General features: G+C 31.1%; 2 protein-coding genes and 1 non-coding gene across 7 annotated transcripts; all 3 read right to left on the bottom strand.

Annotated features, from left to right (window-relative positions):
* Positions 1-5,187: 5,187 nt before the first annotated feature.
* LOC101208469 (trihelix transcription factor ASIL2) lies at positions 5,188-7,831 on the bottom strand. Its single transcript, XM_004141672.3, has 2 exons — positions 6,162-7,831; positions 5,188-5,522 (listed from the first exon to the last, which is right to left on the bottom strand). The coding sequence occupies exon 1, from the start codon at positions 7,301-7,303 to the stop codon at positions 6,182-6,184; it is 1,122 nt and encodes a 373-aa protein (XP_004141720.2). The 5' UTR covers positions 7,304-7,831; the 3' UTR covers positions 5,188-5,522; positions 6,162-6,181.
* Positions 7,832-9,610: 1,779 nt separating this feature from the next.
* LOC101208956 lies at positions 9,611-13,864 on the bottom strand. 5 transcript variants are annotated; one of them, XR_004218308.1, is made up of 5 exons: positions 13,357-13,864; positions 13,065-13,149; positions 11,977-12,539; positions 10,380-11,877; positions 9,611-9,893 (listed from the first exon to the last, which is right to left on the bottom strand). It is a non-coding gene; the product is annotated as an uncharacterized LOC101208956 (transcript). The 5 variants fall into 5 exon arrangements; XR_004218309.1 differs by having other exon boundaries at positions 9,628-9,948; XR_004218312.1 differs by having other exon boundaries at positions 9,643-9,948; positions 10,380-10,458; positions 13,357-13,860.
* A 4,107-nt stretch (positions 13,865-17,971) lies between these two features.
* Positions 17,972-20,733, bottom strand: LOC101209199 (dnaJ homolog subfamily B member 6). Its single transcript, XM_004141675.3, has 6 exons — positions 20,348-20,733; positions 20,175-20,268; positions 19,662-19,735; positions 19,381-19,437; positions 18,450-18,683; positions 17,972-18,340 (listed from the first exon to the last, which is right to left on the bottom strand). Exons 1-6 carry the CDS (start codon positions 20,552-20,554, stop codon positions 18,275-18,277), a joined length of 732 nt encoding a protein of 243 aa, XP_004141723.1. The 5' UTR covers positions 20,555-20,733; the 3' UTR covers positions 17,972-18,274.
* Between the last annotated feature and the right edge of the window lie 1,834 nt (positions 20,734-22,567).

The raw sequence follows: 22,567 nt of genomic DNA, 5'->3' as shown, positions 1-22,567 counted from the left end.
AATAAAGAAATTTGGAGTAAATATTCGAGAGTAAACTATAAACAATTGCAAAAAAAGTTGAAGTGAATATTGTAGAATATAAACATGGTAATTAAATGGTGATATCGTATTCTCTTTACGGAGATTCAAGCATTATATTGTTGTATGGTCGTGTAGGTAATATACATATATTAATATTAGCTACCAATGCAATGTTAGATATTATTTTGGCATGTTCCTCAAAATATATACAACAACCCAACATAAAAGTCGTGTAGCTCAACCTACGCAATACATTGAACGATCGATTAAGCTCAAAACTTTACGACTAATAACGTCTCTCATTCATACCCATTGGGCTTAAAAAAATGAATGACCAAGTAAGAGAAAATATGATTAGATGAGACATTTGAATATTTGGTGCGATCCTTCAAAAAGAAGAAAAATACAAGTAATTATACAAAAATTTATATTTAGAAATATAATATATAAATATACAAGTATCAATTTAGATCTTAAACTTATGTATACATATATCAATTTAAATCCGCCGTTATGTTTCACTCGAATACACTTTATAAATAGAGAGTTTATGTTGATACATACATGAAAAAAAAGTATTAAAACGGATGCATTTATGAAAGTCTAAGGTTTAAATTGATAAAAAAAATTTAAATTAAAGATTTTAATTAATAATACTTCTAAAGTATAAATGGATATTTGTCCTAATATCGTGCGATCTAAATACCAATTTGCAAGATGAAGCATGTTTTTACGTACACATTAATGTATTATTGTTGATCACGGGCCATGTGTTTGTTGTTAACATGTTATTAGTTAATGGATTTTTCATATAAATGGAACTTGAATTAAAAGCATAGTATATTGTTAATGTTATATATGATTCAAGCTTAAAAGTTACATTAAATAGCAATGCACTTTTCACCTACGTGTAGTCACATTTATGCACAACAATTTACTTAACCTAGTTTAATTAAATATGTTTTTTTAAATAATATTTATGTAAAGTCTAAATATTTTTGTCTATTTTATTATTTTAAAAGAAATTATTCTTATATTTTATAAATTAACTTTAAGAAACCAAATAAAAATACAAGCTAAATTAAACAATAAAATTGCACAAACTCTGATGTACGTGCACTCAAATGACGTTCCAATCAAAATGATAAGCGATTTGTGAGTTAAAATAAAAATATATTTTAAACGATAATTTTTTAAAAAATATTTATAAACATAAACTATTTTATTAACCTTTTCTATTTTATTAACCTTTTATCGTGATACATACACTACTACTGATAAATTTATATAAGAACTAATAAGATATGTGTCCCTCACATTATCGATTTTTATATTTTAATATTAAGTATGAAGTGACATTACAATATATATTAAATAATATTTTATTTTAAATGAAATATGGGTGGAGCACAATCAATAATTGTGCCTCCACTTTCACAATCACCAGACTTTACCTTAAGTTAATCTTATGTTTTTCGAAGTTTCAATATTAATTTTTTACTATATTTATTATTTAGTATATTGTATATAAAATTTATAAATCCATCCCCAAATACGTATATTTATTATCGGAAATATAAAAAGAAAAAGAGTGAGATATCATCCATTTGTACACATTAAGGCAATGTTAAAATTTTAGGGGTTTGGGATGGAGAGACGCGTGTGGAGCATCTCACTTTTTTCTCTTTTCTCCTTTGTCAGCTTTCGCCATGTTCTTCCTCTCCTTTTTAACTTGACGAAACTTCACACTCTCAACCACTCCTATTTTGACACGTCACACCCATTTACACGATGACGTATCATTCTCAACACGTGAGAACTGGCCCCACAACCCCTAATCTTGGTCCACCTTTCATTTAAATATTTTAAATAAATAAATAAATTAAATCGTATATTTTATTTTTAAAAAAATTACCGCAAATAACAAAAACATTTAAAAGAAAACAACTAAATACACTAACTTCAAATATGACTCATAAATCACTACTTTTAAATTTATTACTTTTATAAATTTAAAAAATATTGTCGTAAGGATATTATTATTATAAATTATTTTATAAAAAAAGTCTCGTTTTTATTCCATTAATTTTTACCCTTTTACGAGGTTTAAAAATATTACGATTGCTTCGGTTTTATTGGATTAAACTTTTTTAAGATAAAATTATTCGAATTAATCTTAAGCTAAAACTAGATTACGTTTGGAAATATGAACGGCTGTTGTGTAAACAATGGTGAGATGTAGGCCGTTGGATTGGAGAGATAGTTGACTGGGACCCATGAGAAAACGACGTTTTATAATTAATGGTTGGGAAGCTTGGATTTGGAATTGGAGGTAGATCCAACGGTGTAGATGAAGGGAGGAGAATCCTCACATTTTTCCACTTTCATTGACTTGTCAATTCAATAACCGAAACGACGTCGGAATGGTATAATGTCTCTTGTGGACGGTGACTTCCAATGTAAGGAGCATTGAGGTCAAGATCATGAGCATATACACCAATAAATAAAAATGGAGCCGATTGAATCAAAAAAGAAGATAGATTGGTTGGTGTCGGTTTAAAAAAATATCAATTAAATTAAAATATAATCGAACTGATCAAATCGACCATCTTTTACTTCTGGACGATTGTTATAGTCTATTCAGTAGTGGTTTGGTAAAAAAATTGACTCTGATTGACAATGTTCGAGTCATGATACATTTCTTTTGAACTAATTTATTTAATTATTTGTTACTTATACAATGAAGTCCAAAGAAAAAAGAAATACTATGGTCAAAGCTATAAATGTTTATTATAAATTCACGGTTAAATCAGATTGGATTAATGATTAGAGGTTGACTTATTTGATTTCAAACATATAAGTCTTAAAATTTGGACGAATATGAGACTCTCACACACATTTTTAACACCTAAACCGATCAGAAAATTGTTAAAAATAGAAGAAAAAAAATATAAACTATTTATGCTTCATACAAAAATCAAGTACAGTGATTTTTGTCTTTTTAAGTATTTTTTCGTAGTGCGCAAACAATTTTTTTAAAAAAACTTCCTAAACCGATGCTAATTTCGAAACGAAAATAAAAAGATTGGTTAAACTATAAAAAAAAAACATTCAAATTTTTCGTTTGTTTTAAAAACTCTTATACTTATAATTATCAATAGATTTTCACAAACGTTTAAAAAATATCCATGAATTAAAAGCGAATAGAATTTAAACAATATTATAGATGATATGAAACAACAATTTTAATTATGCATCATTATAGATTCATCATCACAATTCTACATCTAAAATTTTTGTTTGGAATTTTAAACAATTTATTTTGCAAGAATATTTTGTTTGCTTCCATTTCTCGAGTGGCTTCAAAGAAAGTGCATTAATAGAAAGACTGAAAATAGGGAAGGTGTTTGAATTATTTGTTTCTCTTCATTATTGACTTAAATTATTTGAAATTATTTACCTTTTATTAATGAGGAATTGATGTTTCTAAATATATACATATACATGCACACACAAACCACTTATACAAATAGGGGATTTGTTACAATTACACTTATTTTTATACTATAATTATACTTCTCGAACATTTTATTTGATCAACAACTCTTAAAATTATATGGGTAGTTACAATTATACCTCTAGCTTTTTATTTCATCTATTAATTCTAGTAGTTTGTTCGTGAATAAAATACATTAATTTATTTATTTTTTGTATTGAAGTGACATCCTATAGAATTTAAGGCATACAATCAATATTGATGAACATGATCAATAGATATAAAAAAAATTAAAGCATTGATGTCGATATCAATTATTAATTTTTCAGTTATATCGATGTTAACAAACCATAAGAGGCACACTAGTTTCAAAACCATAATGATAAGAAACCACGCTGGTTAATGAGATTAAAAATACATGGATACCGCGGTAACAAACATCATTGTTCAAAGGTGGTCGTTCTTTAAAAAGAAAAAAGTTGACGACTATAATGAAGGATAGATATTTTAAACTCACATTTTATCTGTAATTTTATGTTTTTAAACGGAAAGTGGAAATTTTTGTATCTTGATCAACATAGAAATGTCAAAAATTAGCCATAAATTGACTTAAACTTGAAGGTCTAGAATAATCCGCTTAGAACATGTTTGGGAGTGACATTGAAGTTGCTAAAATAACTTTTTTCGAGTACAAAATTACTCTGAAATACACTTTAATCATTCAAAATTAATTAAATATTACAAATTTCTATTGACTTTTTTATTTCAAAAGAGAACAATACCTTTTATTTTGTTTAAGCAAAGCCCAAATTCTTTAATTCAAAACATCAGTTTTCCCTCTCCCTATTAATGTCCCTTTTTTAACCATAAAAGAAAATTGAACCTTACTTTTTCCTTTTTAATTCCTCATATGAGAAAATTGAACCCCACTTTTTAAAATTATTTTTGTTTCTTTTTTAAAGAAAGAAGTAGAGAAACTTTTATCATTGTACAATGAAAGTTAAAAGGATTAGAAGCTCATTGAACATTGAAATTTATTATCATTTAGACTGCTTAGACGAAAATAATTTAAGAACTAACCTTGAAAATTTTTCGAAAGCTAATTTCGAGTCACTATACACTAAATTTTCTTAAAATTAAACTTCAATTTTTTTAAAAGATTTTTGAAAATATCATGATATATAAATTCAAAGACACAATATTGGAAATAAAATAAAATTTTCCACTTTTCATCCTTCATTTTTCAATATAAGCCACAAAATGTAAATACAGCTTTTGAAAGGATTAAAATCATTACTCTTTTACGTCCCTATAAGTTGAAAGTCGAACCAATACAATCATACCTCAACACAATAATTAATACATACAAATCCCCTTGAATTGGAGTTCAAATCCACATATCTAACTCCATCGGAAAGAAAGGAACTAAACTCGCATTTCAAATATAATACTTCACAATGTTTCTAAATCTATACTCTTCTTTAGGGGAATAAATTCGAAAAGTTTCCATTAAACCAAAACACAATCCTTTAATGCTGTGGAAGCAAGAAATTCTATCCAAAATCAACCATTTGAATTTGTTCTTTCTTTTGGTGGGATATGAAAAGGCAAGCATTGAGTAAAATCAATCCACCTAAGGCCTCAAAAGGCTTGTTTAGGAGGCTAGAATGTAACGAGTTGTAATTGTAAATCTACATTTAAAATGAGGTTTTTTTTTATACCATGTTTGTGGTTTCTATTACATTCTGCTACCACTGTTGTCACAATGGCATTCTAACCTTCCTTTTAGCATTTCATCCTACTTTTGATATTCGGTAATCTTGATTACATACAATGGTATTCTAACCTTCCTTTTAGCATTTCATCCTACTTTTGATATTCGGTAATCTTGATTACATTCTACACTTTCATTTCCAAAAGACCTTTTAAGGTAAAACTTAAAAAGTAATAACACTTCGTCACACACCCACTTGGGATTTGATCCTATCCAAAGTTAATGTTTATACTGTTGAGAAAAAAAGATCATAGTATCAGATTCAACAATCAGACAATCAATCTTATCTTCACATGCTTTTCTTCCTAAAAAAATGCCAAAAAAAAATGTTTTAATTATTTCAAATCTAATCCACTAATTGATTAAAAATTAAGCCTTAATTAATGAGAGGATCAGGGAGTCTGTTTGTCATGTAAAGTCAGGGCATGATTTCTCCTGGTCCCTTCTGTTTTATTATAAGTATTTTTTTTAATTATATTTTGTTTGAATCATTTGATGACAAATGTATCTATGCAAATTCAGAATCTGGGTCTGACCCAATTTGGCATCTTTATCCATTAATTAGCAAAAAGGAAGAAATAGGAAAGAACAGTCATTCATTCCAAATGGATTTAACTTCATTGTTTTCCTCTAATTAACAGTGTTTTATATAGAGAGAACTATTTCCCTTTCTCCTTCCAATATGAAGAAAACTAAAGAGTAGATGATGATGGATTCTAATGGGTAAAAACAGACTCACTGACAAATCACTACTAGGCTTTGAACATGTTGATCAAGTTAATTTATAAGAGAAAATGATAAATTAGGATACAGATAAAGAGTAAAACTAATACAGATTTTAACATTTGCAAAGATGAGAAAAATAGTTACCTAATTCTGCATTTCATCATCTAGTTGCTGCTATCGCTGTTACTGTTGTTGTTGTTGCTACAATGATGATTACCAGCAGCAACAACTCTTCTTCCATGTTTAAGCTGCGAGATCTCCAATTGAGTCTTCATGAAGAACTGCATTCTTTGCAATTCAAGATCTTTGGCAAATTTCATCCTTTGCTTCTCCATTTCTACCACTTGCTGTAGCTTTGAGCTCTCGGCTTGTTCATACGCCTCACCAAATTTCAAAATTGCTTGTGCTAATTCGCTCACAGCATTTCCCCATCCCTTTTCCCTCGATCCATTCTTTCCCTTCTCTGTCTTCCCCAAATTCGGATTCACCGCCTCCTTCTGAACCCTAACATTTTTCCTCCGGAATTTTACTTGCAGATAACTATCACTAGAAGTTGGGGATGTTTCTCTGTCGGAGCCTGAGGAATCGGAATCAGTCGTTCGAGGCCGCTTGTGGTATTGGATCTTTTGAGCTTTTGTCCCCTTGGATTGCGGTTGATGACCGTGATTATGATGAGCTTGGAAGGGAATTATAGGTCGATTCATTACAGGAATTCCTACAGGAACTTTCTGGTTCTGATGTAGAGGTGGATTAACAGCGGTGGCTATACCGGCGGTAGAAGCAACATTCTTCGAAGTCGGACCAATTAATTGATCTAACCTATCATAAAATGGCCACTTACTGGGGCCTCCTCCAGCAGTAATCTTAGCTTTCTCAGTCTTATACTTCTTCTTGACCGTATCAATCCGATTCTTGCACTGAATATCAGTCCTCGGTATCTTCGTATAATCCTCTCTACTACTCACAATATCAGCAACTTCTTTCCAATGCTTCTGCTTCAAATTCCCTCTACTCAGTTCCAAATACCTCTCTCCCCAAGCATCGATCAACACAGACGTCGCGCCTTCGCTCCAACAATCCTCCCTTCCGCCTCCGCCGCTTCCTCCGCCGCCACCTTTTGACTGCTGATTCGGCAGTGCCAAGGTTATCATGTTCTGAGAAGAAGGCGGAGGAGGAGGAGGCGCCACCGCCGCAACCGTTACGGTAATCCGACCGTTGGAGATCGGCGAAGCAGGAGATCCACTTCCCGGCGACGGATAGGACTGAATCTCGTCGTCTTCCTTCATAGAATCAACTCCAATTTCGAACAAAAAGTCGCCGATCCGAAAATGTTGCGCACCGATCTGGCAACTAAATGAAAATAACGTGACGTTGGCTCACCGGTACATGCGAATCGGTCCGGTACCGTCATGGGCCGGAGATATGCCGCGATCTGGAACGCAAAGATACAATCCCGGAGAGAGAGAGAGAGAGAAAGAGATAAAGGGTTAGGGTTAGGGTTTGGGGTTGACCGGCGAAAATGGCATAATTTCTGTAAAGAAAAAAAATGAAGAGTTTAATTTTGGTTGACGGAAAAAACAGGGAGAGCGGGAACTGACGGCGTCGGTGAGGGAGTTATTTCGGAAGAGGACACGTGGCGATACATTGTAACGGGATAGATGATGTGGCAATGAATGATTGGTGGTTGATTGTACCGGGAGTGTTTGTAACCGGAGTGACCGTGATGACGCTGCCGGCACATAGCCTTGGGTAGGTAGTCCATCGCTGTTTTTATGTGGTACGATTGTTAATTTACTTAAAACGCCAATATTCTTTGTTTAATTACAACTTTACCCTCCCCACCGGCTTACCGTTCCCGGAAAACAATAGACTTTGCATTTTTCCTTTTCACTAATTTATTTCTTTTTCCTTCAAAATTCAAATTTATTTGTTTTGTTGTTGAACTAAATACCCATTTTACCCTCCATCCAAAACCGCTTCTACTTTTTAGTAATTATTCTGTTTTCCAAAATTGAGCCTATTAAACAAATTAATAATACTTTAGTTAAAACAATTCATCCATTTGTATTTAATTAATTCATACAATTAATACACTCAAATTAATTCATTCTTTAATTTAAAAAATAAGTTATTTTTAAAAAAACGAGTATGTTCAAAATAGTTGATAGATTTTAAACAATTTTAATAAAAATGAGTTTCTTGAAAAATATTTTTTCTAAGATAATCTAAACGGACTCGATTATAATTTTTGTTTGTTTATAGTTCGTTAAATGATTAAAAATATTTTTTCGTACAAATTAACACAATATGCGAATATATTTTAATTTTATAGTAATAATGACAAATGATAGCAATTTTTAAAAAAAAATAACAATAGCCTAATCCTAAAATTTAGAGGTACAAGAAATGAAAATTATATTGGTTGCAAATTAGTTTAGGTATTTTATAAAAATGTTTTTATGGTTTGTGATTTTGTAAATATAGCAAAAATAATCAAATTCATATTTTTATACTCGTGAACATGACTTTATAATTTGTCATTTTTGTAAATAATAAAATATTTGTATTATAAGTTGTTTCTGTCATTTTTGTGAGTGGAAATTGAGAACCGAAATTGAATAATGGGAGATACTTGTGGCCTTGTTCAATTACCGATTTTAGAAATATTTTTAAAAACTAGGTAAAGCTCTCTCTATATATGTACACATATATAACCTAGTTTAGTTTTTATTTTACTTTTACAAAGGGAAAGGGTTTTTCTTTATATAATGTATTCTTCAATAATTCCTAAAACTAGATTTTTAGACTTTGTAAAGAAACTTAATTTTAATAATGTAAACCAAGATTAAGTTGTTAATCTTAACCGATATATAAAAATAATTAAATAAAAAAATGTCGGTACGAAACTTTTTAAGACAAAATATAAACGAGTGATTAACCTATTCCAAATGCTTCAAGATTGATTTGGGTTCATTACTCAACAAGGGTTATCGGGTTAAAAAAAAGTATTCAATACGGGTTATTTTGATTGAAGAAAAAGTACCCAAACAATTGAATTGAATCTAAAAAATTCTCAAATCCAACTCACGCATGCACCATCATCAAGTTGAAATGTAGGTTTTAATCTCGAGTTCAAATTAAATTGAAGACCTTTTATATTAATGATATTAAATTTAAACCAATTAATCTATACTTCAATTCAAACATACTAATAGTATATTTGAAGTGTTTAATTTATCAAACAAATTTAACTGTTTGACAATTACTCAAAATAGTTCTAAAAAAACTTGTTTCTTTTTTCTTTTTATTAAAAGAGCTTAAATAAAAATAATTATAAAAAAAACTTTTATCGATCAATCCAAACGATTACTACTTTTCTTTAGTCAATCTAAATGATCACTAAAACAACGTATAATATTTTAACGACAAAGCATACAAAATACCAGCACGTCAGAAAAAAAGCTTCGAAAGCTATATAATTGACTGAACGTAGAATTGAGTAATTTCATTCTCAAAAGCAAAGTAAAAGGTTAAAGAATAAATTTTGGTAACAATTGTTTAGTTAAAGCAAAAAGATTGAGAGGTCCGCTAAAGAAGAGAGGAACCATAGTGCCATCCGCCAAAATTGACACCAAAACAAAGCCTTCGTTATCATCGAATCTTTCTCAATTCATTTTAATAACTAATAACAGCATTTTATAAATTCCACCATTCCCTCTCCCAACTTCATTCTTACTCTCTTTTTTCAAACCTTTCATTAAACACTTACCTTACCTTTCCATTCCTTCCATCTCTTTTCGATCATGTCGTCGTCCTTCGCATCGTCCCCACTTCCCACAACATTCACATGCACCTCCTCGATGAGAAACAAGAGTACTGTTTTGTATTCGCGTAATAGCCTATCAGCAAGAGTAAGTCTATCCACCTACCACTAAATATATTTTTTTTTTCTTTAAAATTTAATATCGTGTGGATGTGAATGAAGATTTTAATGTATCATCGTAGCTCCATCAACAACTAAACGATAAAATCAGTCTTTGTGATTTGAAAAAAAAACTGCTAGAATTTAGTCATTATAGTTTGATAAAATTACTGCATACGGTAGTTTAACAAGTCCTTTTATGAATGTTAACCATTTAAAAGAAATTGATCAAATCGTAGAGACTCAATACAAATCATAAATGACATTTTAACCAAACGTACAATCTAACCTAACTGTAGATAAGTGAAAATCTATATAGTAAACTAAAAGGTAATACTTGGGTTTATCTCGAGATACACACAATTTTATGCATTTCTTCCACATCACTCACATCAAACAAATAATTAAAATATTTCAAAAAAGAAATAAGAAGAATTTACCCCGAATGCATTGAAATTATGCAGGACGGTAGTTTGTTTTGTGGGGAGAGGGTGTTTCCCAGCATGAAAGTGGCAAAGGCTGCAAAAGGAGCATCTTCACTTTCCAAGTCATTCAGATCAAAGATATGTTGCTCCGTTGTAAGTTGTTGTACCTTCTCTTACAACTCAAGCCTTTTTATTTCTTTCCCTAATTTATAGGCATTTGTGTATACATTTCTACCGTTTTATTAACTCTATTTGTTTTTCACTGTAATGGTAATAGATTTAATTTTGGGGTAATTTAAATGCATTCCCAATATTACTTAAGGGAGAAAAAGATTGGCGAAAGAATAGTTTAATAAATTTCTTTGATTTAAGGGATCTAAAAACAAAACAATTGAATCGGGACAATCTAGACTTCATTGGTATAAGTTTATTTAATTGTCATAATTTGCATTTTCCTTAAATAAAATGGTTGGATTCATAACCAAAGTCCAAAAACGAACAATTTTTAGGAAGAATTTTTTTTAGTTTTCAAAATTCTATTTGCAGAAAGTAGACGACAAAAGGAAAAAAATTGAAATTGAAATAGACCTCATTTTCAAAAACGAAAACGGAAAAAGAAAAGGGTTATCGAATGAAACCTTAGTAAAAAAATCCATGCTTTTAAAAATTATATAAATAACTTTCCAGTTTTGAATGACCATTCTGATCAAATGTAATATTCTAAAAAAACAATTGAAAATATGGTTTTCTTAATATTAAAGATATCAAAATTCTGCTTTTTATTACTAAGCAAAATTTTCAAATATATCTTTTTTATGGATGAAAAAGTTCAAAACATATATTTTGTAAATACACAAAAGAAAATACATACACACACTGATAACAACTAATGAAGTTTGTTTTACTAACGAGAAATAGATGAGAATGGACCACAGAAAAAGGTAAAACCAATAATATGATCCCTTTATAGTTTATTGCTGATGAGATGAAAAGTCGTGTATTTACTGTTACCATAGGTTATTGGACACATAACAAAAAAAGAAGAAACAAGGAAAAAACTTCTAATTCATTGGGCAAAAAGGAAGATGAATATCGGTGAAAGGTTATAAAGGAAAAGAACCAAATGGGAAAGTGGAAACAGTGTTGAAAAATAGAAAAATGGTTGGTTTTAAGTTCTAACTTGAAGTAATGACAATATAGTACAATGGAATTTGCAAATACAACAAAATTTAGACCATATCGTCGGTAGACTACTACAACGATAGAGTCTATCACCAATAGATTTTGTTATATTTACAATTTCACTCAATTATTATTCTTAAAAGTGTTACCTATGCAATTATTGGCTTGAAAGTAAGATGGGTGTGATGTAAAAAATGTGAAGGCCCAACCAGAAACACTGGAAGTTGTTCAAGAAATAATTGCCAAGCAACTCTCTCTGGAACAAAGTGCAGTGATCCCTCAAACAAAGTTTTCTGATTTGGGAGCTGATTCTCTTGACACCGTGAGTCAACTAAAATTTTTTAAACCAAACAGCACACAATCACAAGACAATCTAACTTAAAAGTTAAAACTATAAACCCATTGCTAACAATTTTAAAGGAACACTTACAGGTTGAGATCATGATGGCTTTGGAAGAGAGGTTTGGAGTGTCAATTGGTGAAGGTGGAGCTGAAGGCATCTCTACCGTTCAAGATGCCGCCGATCTGATCGAGAAAGTCAAGGCATCCTCTGCAAGTTAAACCTACACAGAATAATATCTATTATTCATGCCTTCAAATCCCAATAATTTTGTTTAGATCAGTTTGTTATGGTTTTGTTCTATCTTTAATTCAAGTGTAAGTGATTTGCGGTTCAAAACTGATTCAAAAGACATGAAAACCAGCGAAAGAGGAGTTGCATTACGAATGAAATAATGATATATACACATAATTCACAAGGTTTGTAATTACAAATTACTGAGAACCAACAGAAAACTAAGAAATTCAACCTCCCTCTCGAAGCATAAATTTTAATGCCAACGGGTGGATTGAAGAACTGTAGCTAGGTTGGCTGGTATTATTTACATACATACATACATACACACACACATGCATAGATACATATCTTATATACAGATACTTGGCTGCTTCCCCTTCAATGGTTGAATCGACAATGAGACTGTAATCGGCGTCCTGCAACAAATGCAAAGACTAAAGGTTAATCTTATACAGATTCCACAATAATTCACAAAAATATAGAACAATCTTGATTATGCCCTTTTGAAATATCTATCAACAGAGGAAAACTACAGGATCTGAAAGAAACGGTGTCTTTTCTTCTAGGATAGAAACAGATTTCATTTTCTATATTTCTTAAGAAAACTAGAAGGAAGAAATTCATTTAGTAACTCAAAGATAATAAACCATATACTATACCCTAATTGCATTTTCTTCTAAAAGCATTTGACGGACATTTTCCCTTTCATTGGATTATGAACCAATGTATTTTATAGTGTATGATTCAAGTCTAACGAAAGAGAACGTTAGTAAGTGCATTCTAAAGAGGAATCCATCTATTGAAAACATATCTTCTTAAATCTCATTTCTATCAAAATGAAGAAACGATGCATACAAATCCGTGTACATTAGACGATGCAAATTGATTGGATGTGAACGAGGGATACGTGAATAAAGAAACTAAATGTTTAAATTCATTACTTCTAATCGTCATGTTCAAATGATTCAGCCGACAATCTTTTCCACGGAATCCTCTTCAGATCACCATCAAGATCGGGCGTCCCCGCTGCAAGGAACAGAAGAAACAAAACAAAATTACACATATAAGAAACTCATCAAATAACCGAATTAATTTCTTCAAATTTCCATGCAACACACAATCTACGCAGGTGATTTCCAAATGAAACACATAAAATATATGAATAAGCATACATTAACCACAAATAGACAGGAAAAAGAAATCCGATAGATCTAAAAACAAAGAGAAACTCACGAGTTAGAGGCGTCCGCGGCGAGTCGATCATCCTTCCATCACGATCATCCGCTAAGTTCCTGAAATCATAGTTTCTCCTCCTCAGAATGGTGATACTCCGCGTTACAGGAACGTCCCCGGAAATCTTAACCGAAGACGATTCCGAAGCCGAAACGGGATCATACTTTCGAAGCTTTCCGAGGCCATTGTCTGGCGTAGGGCCAGCAAGCGTTTCGTCCCATAGTTTGTGAAGAAAGGAACTCATGGTTTCCTTGTTAGCAAGAGATGAGAAGACGAAAACAAAGAATTATACAAAATAGAATATGCAGAATTTGGAGAATTCTGTTGTTGATCGAACAGAAAACAAATGCACCGGCAAAGAACGACAATGACAATCCAAAATCGGAAACGCGAAGGAGAAGGAGAAAGGATTTTCTAGGGTTCTTCGCGGTACAAGCGTAAGAACATTTGGAGGGAAACAAAACTAATAAAGGTTTCTCAGTCGTCTCCGGCTAATATAGCAAAGCAATGAAGTTTATTTAAAGGCCGTTTTTTCAAAGGAGAGGTCTTAAAATTCTTAATCTTATTTTCTTTTGAATTTTTAGCTCTAGGAGGTTATTTTCAAATTTAGGTCACCTTTTTTATCCCTAAAATTGGTTGGTGCTATCGTAATTGAATTTTATTAACGGATCCATAGTGATGTGTCTCCATCTTTCGTATTAGATTATGACAATTTCTTAATTATATATGTAGTGGATATTGTATTCTTAGTGGATCTTACGTCATTTTAAAATACAATTAGATTGATTGATTTTAGTTTTGAAGTTGAATTACATTTGTGATTATTGTTTCAACAATGAACAACGAATTATGTAATGAAATGAAACTTGCCTTTTGGAAATAAACATAACATTAATTATATTACTTAAAGGGTTGTTTGGAAAGTTGTAATGTAATTAGAATTTGAGAGATGTTGGAATGCATGAGGAATCGAGAGTGGAACGATAATGGATCGTGAAGCATGAAAGCGATGGAAAGTAGGGCTTGGTTGTAATAAGTTTGCTATTATAAGTTGGTCCCAAAAGGCTCGATCCAAACATAATTTTGAATTACATTACATTACAGTCTTGTTACAGTACCAATCCACAAACCATACAACTCGTAAAAGACTTCACAAAATGGGAGCTAAATGCTTTTAATAACTGTGTTTTAGCACTTGATAATGAGCATAAGACGATGTAGCTTCATTTTGTAACATCTAACCGTATAGGTTATCTCAAAGAGATCACTTGTGATGTATAATATGCACCTACTATTGAAAAATAAAATATATTAAGATTCAATTGAGAACTAAAAGCATAACATTTGAGAGTTCGATCATCCAATGTATTCATAAATTATTTTTAAAAATTAATAAACCAAAATATACCTATTTTAAGTTTAGTAGACGGCAAAAATAATTTTCTTTAAATTAATGTCTTTCATGTATACTACTTTTGGATTGAATATACCAAAAAGTATATATTCATTAGTTAACACAAAGTTTTGTGTCAAATTCTGTGACAAGAGGTTTTACTCTTATATATATCATTTTTTTTTTGTTTGTATATTTCAATTTGATGTTTCCGCAATGCTTTAATGTTGAAATATTGGTTCAATCAATATTTTATTTCTTATTTAAGAAATGAGAGTACTTGAATTCTAAAATTTACGTTGCATTGTAATTAAAAGTCAGTTTGTACTAAACGAAAATGATAAGAACAACGAACCCATATATCTTCACAGTGGTATGATATTGTCCATTTCTTTATTATACCCTCGTTGTTTTGCTTTTAGTTAATTTCAAAAGACCTCGTATCAATGAATATAACATTGTACTTACTTATACACTCGTGATCGTTCACTTTTCTAATCAAAGTGAAATTTTGTAAAAATAAAGGAAATCTAATAAAGCTTTTGAAGAAAAGGAAAAAAAAAAAAGGACTTTGGATACTATGGGCAATCCTGATTCAGACATTACGGGCTTGAAATAGAAATTTGGGCTTTTAAAATTTTACAAGGCCGACCAATCATTTTGATGGGCTGGAGTTTTCGAGAAAGGCCCAAAACATTTCTTCCACGTAGTTATCTATTTTAATTGATAACCAATTTTATATATATATATATGGTAAAATGAACCAAAAATATTTGTTGATGTTTGTAGATGTTTATTTATCAATCGTAAACATTTTCATTCGTTTTGAAATTTACATGCAATTAACCATGAAAAATACTATATAAATGAAAGTTAAACCATGCTAAAATATGAGAGCTAAATAATAATAATAATAATAATAAAAGAAAAGGTTCGTTTCATAATCTTTTTATCTTACTAATATTACTCTGCCTTCTGTAAACTTCACGTGTTTAATTACTTGGTTTCTATAAACATTTTCAAAATTGTGTACAAGTATTAAAATATTCGTTATCAACATCCGATAGGGTAATAATTTTCAACAAACTTATAAAAAAAAGCTAAACTTTAAAGACGAGAGACTAAGAAAAGACAAAAACAACATACTGATTTAGAAAATCAAAACAGTAATGAAATAGAAGTTGAAATTAAATATCGTAGTTAGAGTAAAATGTGAAGTTTTAGAACTAATTAACATATAAATCGAAACCGCAACCACTTTTCTTCAAGCACTTTTGGAGTGGATAAGACGATGACACAACAACAACCACATCGACTATGACCCCATTTGAATCTCTTATATATATATACTGACATGTATAATTGAAAACTCATGCAAGTTGTTGTGTGTTGAATATGATATATAGTTTGTCCAAGACTCCAACTTGTAACTTTCCAAGTGCTTTTCCATTAACCACTTTCTTTCTTCTTCTTTTCAACTTGTCCACTTTTGAAGGAAGGAATTTTCTCTGTCCCCCAACTTGTCATTATCTCTATTTTTTCAAACAACACTTAAATTGATCATAATAAATAAACAAATATTGTTCTTCCCCCCACTTGCCCCATTTGCTCTTTAGAATTATTTGTTAAATTTGCCAAATTTGTTCCTTTTTTATTTTTTTCTATGATCAAAGTTGCCTTATCCCTTCCAAATCACCCCTTTTCTCTCTTTATATCAATGCAAGTTGAAATTGAGAGAATATTTTATTTATTTACTTTTCTTTTAATGGGATTGGAATGAATATGTCAAAGTGGATTAATTTAATCCATCCTAATTATTGTTATCATTTTCTTTAGGATGCCCATTTGCTATTTATACAAATATACAACTTGGATTCAAATCGATTGAAATGAATATGTGCTTATAAGTTCAATTTTAGTCGTCTCAATCAAGCTTTTAGAGGTCATTTCACTTATATCTTTTACCATTTTTATATATTAAACCCATCTATAATTTAATAGTATACTGTTTTAATTAATAGGTCTTACACTTTGTGTTTTTTAAAAGTTAAATTATAGCTTTAGTCTCCACAATTGCAACGATTCTTTATATATATATATATGGAAAATAACAAGTTTTTTCAAAAATCTTTTTCTTGTTATTATATTTTTATATATATAATGATATAATAACATGAGGATGACTTGAGAATCTTCTTGCATTTTCAAGTGCAAATGAGAGTTCCCATCTCCAAGTTGCCCAAAAGACCGAATGCATTGATGGTGACGAACTTTCAATGTCGTGATTTGAAGACACGACGATGCCTACATGGACCCCCAAATTTATATGCCAGTCCTTTTATTTTTATTAATTAAAGTACTATTTTGTTTTCGCATACGTCTACATATATATTTCCTTTTAGTTCTAACACCCATGGAAGGAAATATAGATATTAGACCTCAATTTAAGATAATTTCAAGTATTAACCCTTAAAAAATCATTATAAATCTTCCTAATACATGAAAACGTTACACTTCCACACATAACTATAGTCGGTCGGTGACTGCCACCACGTCACTAATCACTATATCTTCATAATACTTGAAGTAGTTTACTTTAATGGTCGAATTTTAGCGCTTCAATTGTACATCTAAGCACATACTTTAGAGGAAACTTTTGCTACATATATCTTTCAAAATTTATGACAAGGAGAAAAAAAAAAAAAACAAAAACAAAAAGTAGAATTATTATTATTATTATTATTATTAATTTGGAGTATCAATTTAAGTGAGTGGTTGGCTACATGTTGCAAGGAAGGAGGGCCCTAGTACGTTTCAAACTCTAAAGTAGTGGGACACCGCACCTTTTGCTGCGCCGAATGCTCTTCCATCGTCGAGCAGACGAATAAATAAGCCTTTCCAATTTTCTCTTTACAAAATTAATAATGTGGGGACTATACCCACGTGACTTTCACATTCCAAATTGACCCCTTACTATATCTTTAATCAACTATATTGCCCCTGCCTCTTTTTTTTTTGTCTTTAATATGATCATTTTTTAAGTATTAATGGAATCACTACTGTTTGAATTGACCACTAACCCTATTTTTTATGATTAATTTTATCTATTAGACGTTGATTTTCACGTGGTATATCTAATTATTATTATAATTTTTTCCCCAAATCGTCTAAAACAAAGGGAGCTTGAAAGTAAAGAGAGAGAGTAAAAGAATACACAAAAAATAAAGAGAAAATGCATTCATAAAAAGTAAATTAGATATGACTTTAACATTAAAAAATAGCGAATTTGTAAATAAACAATAATTTATAATTTGCTTGAGGGTAAAAGGGGAAAATCATAGTGCCAATGTTGCTGCCATTTCGTTTCAGTACTGGCAGCCTCCAATCGATTACGTCAGCACCATTTTCGCTGAAAAATCTGATCGACAGTACTAATGCCAACCTCACCCTCACTGTCGTCTGTGTGCCATAGACGACATGTCGTCCCTCCTCTGTTCTTTGCCTTCTCCTTTTTGTTTTTTCCTTCTAACGTTTCCTCCGCCAATTCCTCCCCTTGCTCCCTTCTCCTCCTCCCCCTCCTCCTCCTCCTCTCTGAAATTTCAACCAATCATATATTTTAATTTTTTTTTCTAAACACAAACTAGAAACTTTTAACGTCTTTCTAAGAATTAATTATAATGTAATGTGTGTGCTAACTAACCCCCATGGAGAAATTGTGGACGTGATGAGCTTGAAAAGAGTTGAAGTTGTTCATATCCGACGAATTTCGCTTGTTGTTGGAAGTGGAACACTCGGAGTACGACGAGGAGGAGGAAGATGACAAGGAGGACGAGAAATAGCTAGTCGGGGAGTTCGATCCGAGACCGTCCATGTCGTCGTTGAACATTTCTTGGAACAGTTCCTGCAATTTCTCGAAGCTTTCTTCTCCATTTTCCTGTCGTTTTAAAATTTTCCCAATAAAAGAGAATCCGAAAGATGGCAAAGAAAATTAAATACATCCAAAATAAAGGACTGGGAGAGGGCCCCAGGAGGATCTCTGTGCTTAACTGGTTCTTCTTTTTTTACTCATTGTGGGGCACCACCGCCTGAAGACTTTCCTAGGATTTGAACAACATGTGACGAGATTTATGACACGACACCGCCTAAAAGTTAGTCGCTCCACCATCTGGCCAGACTATGGTTGGACCATCGGCCCATTTCCACTCTCTCTCTTCCTTTACCTCTCTCTCTCTCTCTCTCTCTTAAGTTATGGTCATATTAGCTTCGTTTTACGATATGTTCAATCACTAAACTATAATTTACCTTCCTCAAAGAGACCCCACTTCCCTAAAGAAAGTACTTACTAGTTAATAAGAAAATAGTGTTTTGATTAAAAAAAAATAAAAAGTAGTAGTCATGGGATGGATATACTTAGTCGGTGTAGTTGGCATACACCGTAGATCAATAAACACTGTGAGGTTTACGATAATGAAACCATAAACATGAAGTGAGGCTACAACAGCAGTCAACTCTAAGTTGCACTAAAACTAACCTTCAAAAGGACTTCTAGACCATAACTATTATGACAATCGACAACTAAGTTAGATGTTCAAATCAACCGAAAATCCGATCAAAAAGAAAAGGGGACTTACGTTAGGCTTAGTTTGATCCATCATAGCAACCATTTCGGTCAAGAAGTCTCCCATACCCTGCAAATGAAGCGAACCAAAGAGAGTCTTAACATTTGGGGGTGACCCCAATAATTTCCCTGACCAAAATTTCGTGGGGAGAACCCCCAAAAACCAAACAACACTTCATTAGTTTCTACATCACAATTTCCCTTCCTTCCTTTCCATTTCAAAACTTTTAGGCAATTAAAAAAAAAAAAAAAGTAACGGAAGGAGCACTGTAATTAAGATGTGGAAGAGCTTACGTCGTCGTCGTCGTCATCATCACTGTCATAAACTCCAACGTCGTACAACAGCCGTTTGTTCGCGTCCGATAAAACTACACCCCATGTGACCACAGTGAAAAACCAAACCATCGCCTCGAAACAACCGATAAATAAAGCCCAAATCCCCACAAAACAAATATTAACTATTAACCATTATGGATTAAAATTAAATATATTGATCCTTTCAATCTACTTTTAATAGCCTCATTTTTAGTCTTCTACTTATAATAACCATCAAATATAATAACCATCAAATATAAATCTTCATTAATAAACTTACTGAAGCAATCAAGTAAAAAAGCTAAGAAGATATATATAAGTCTATTTTAGTTGGACATAATAGTTGAACTATGTCACGTGATCATTTGTTGTACTTAAAAAAATAGACAAAAACAAAAACTAATAAAAAGTGAAAATAATATTGAATAATTGGAATTAGTAAATTACTAAATTCCTGAAAAGGAAAAAAAAAAAGAAAGAAAGTGAAAGTACCAGAATAGGCTTGCTGGATAGTTTGAAATTTCTTCTTGGCTTCTTCGACGAACTTCGAATCTCCGGAAGCCGAACACCGATCTGGATGCCATCTCTAAAAGTACATAATAATCAAACCCAAAAACAGAGAGATCAAAAAAGAAAAACCCAAATTAATTAATTAATTAAATTACCAGAGCTAATTTCTTATACGCATTTTTAAGTTCGGCTTCAGAGCATTCCTTCTTCAACCCCAAAACGGCATACAGATCGTCGTTTTTCTGTTTCTTACCAGCCATTTGATTTCTCCTTGAGTAAAACCCAACGTTTTTCTTTCTTTGTGTGTTGTCGACGAATTTACAGAAATCGAAACTTGTAAAACGACGAATCGGAACGATCATTCATCTTGTTGAGGGAGGAGAACGACATGTCGAACGAAGAAGGGAGGAAGGAAGGAGATGAAAGAAAGGGAAACAGGAAAGTGTGTTTTGGTTTAGAGACTAAAGAACACTCCAGAACCATGGCCCTTTTATAGTTTTTTAAAATTAAATATTTTGAATTTTTTCCTTTTTAATTTTGGGGGGGGGGGGGGGAGGAAGGAGAGGAAATGATAAATAAAATTGTATATATTTTTGGAAGAATGTAAGGAGATGGGAGAATAGAATAGAATGTGTATTAGAGGGTGGGGGATAAGGTGGAGGGAGATGTAGGGTTGAGATTAAATCTGAGAGTTGGATATTTTTTTCCTCTCTCTCTCAATTAAAATGTCTCCAGAAACTTCTGTTTTTACTGTGAAAAGGTCACGTATTATTATTATTATTATTGTTTAAATAAAATGTTGATTAATTTAAGGCATCAGACCCAGTTGTGAATGTGATGGATAATGGGTCCACTTTGCAATTTGCCTCCGGGTTTCAACTTAGGGTTAATCAACTTTTACCGCTTTACCCTCAAACCTCTTTTCTCTTTGTTGTATTTTGTTTTTTTCATTATATTTGAAAAGACATTTTTTAAATATTTTTACCATTTCTAAATATTTTATGATATATATCACACACAAATTTCATCAAATGACAAAAAGATTTAGAAAAAAAAAACAGCTCATTGTGTTGCATATTGGGACTATAATAGGGTAATTACACTGTTATCAACTTTTAAATTTGTTAATTTTTTGTTGCTATTTTTTTATTATATTTGAAAAGTCATATTTTTTATTTTTGTGTGGGTAACCGTTAGGAATCGTAGTAGTAAGGATGTTTAAATAAAGTGACAATCCAAACAACTTGAATTATGTAGTTATTTATAAGAATTGAGTTGGATTATTTTATTTTATTTTTTTTCATTTTTAGTTGGATTGGATTCGAATTACATGTTTTAAAATTTGAATTTACCTAACGTACCCTGAATTATATATGTATATGTGTATATAAATATTATAATTCATATATGGTTGTTTGAAGTTTGTATTAGATATGTTAGATTTTTATATTTAACATTTGAGGTTTATGAAATGTTAGTTATTAATATGTGGCATAGACTAATTTGAGTATTTTTAATTAGTAGAAGAATATATTTTAGGTGAGAAAAAAAAATCCAACCAACTGAACCCGAATTTTATGAGGCATTGAAAATACTACTTGGATCTCTCTAACCCAACTCAATTCATGTACACTCTTGGTTGGAAGATTCCGACCTTCCACCACCTAAAGATGAGAAGTTATGGCCAAACTCGCATTGATCATTATATTACAAGATTACCTATTGATATAGTTTAAAAAATAAATATTAATGTATGGTCCATTAATAATTACAAATAAATGTATGAAATATTGTCATGGATAACACAAAAAATAAAACTATTTAAAAATAGCAAGAAAAATCTATAATAATAGTGTCTATGTCATTCATATTTTCAAAATTACAAAAATAACAAATTTAAAAGCAGATTACCATCAAATTACTGTTAATTATTGTTCATATTTGTCAAATGTGTTAAGAGCTATTTATTTTCTAATATATTTTTTTGTTATATAATGCAATTTTTCGAATTTAAATAAATAATTTTAATATTTTGTTATTTTAAAAAGATATCTCTAAAAATAAATCTACACCGTTAATATATAAAGGAAGTATAATATCTTTCTAGTATGTTAGGAATGATTTTTCTTCATTTTTAAGCTTTATTTATTAACGAATTATTTATGAACGTTTACGATAATCACCGTTGAACTATGTACTTATTTAAACTTGGGAAATCACTTGAAAGAGTCGCTAGAAAAGACAATTACAATATTAATATTATAGTCAAAGGCTTGTAGCAGCCATCCTCTTTTTCCCTTCACATCTTTTAAACGTTACTAACAAAGAGCTAAAGAAAACTTCTGTGGAAATTCCCAATAAATCAATAAATACGT

Source organism: Cucumis sativus, chromosome 7 (genome assembly GCF_000004075.3).
Source record: "Cucumis sativus cultivar 9930 chromosome 7, Cucumber_9930_V3, whole genome shotgun sequence".
Lineage (NCBI taxonomy): Eukaryota > Viridiplantae > Streptophyta > Magnoliopsida > Cucurbitales > Cucurbitaceae > Cucumis > Cucumis sativus.
This window is presented reverse-complemented; position numbering and strand designations above follow the sequence as displayed.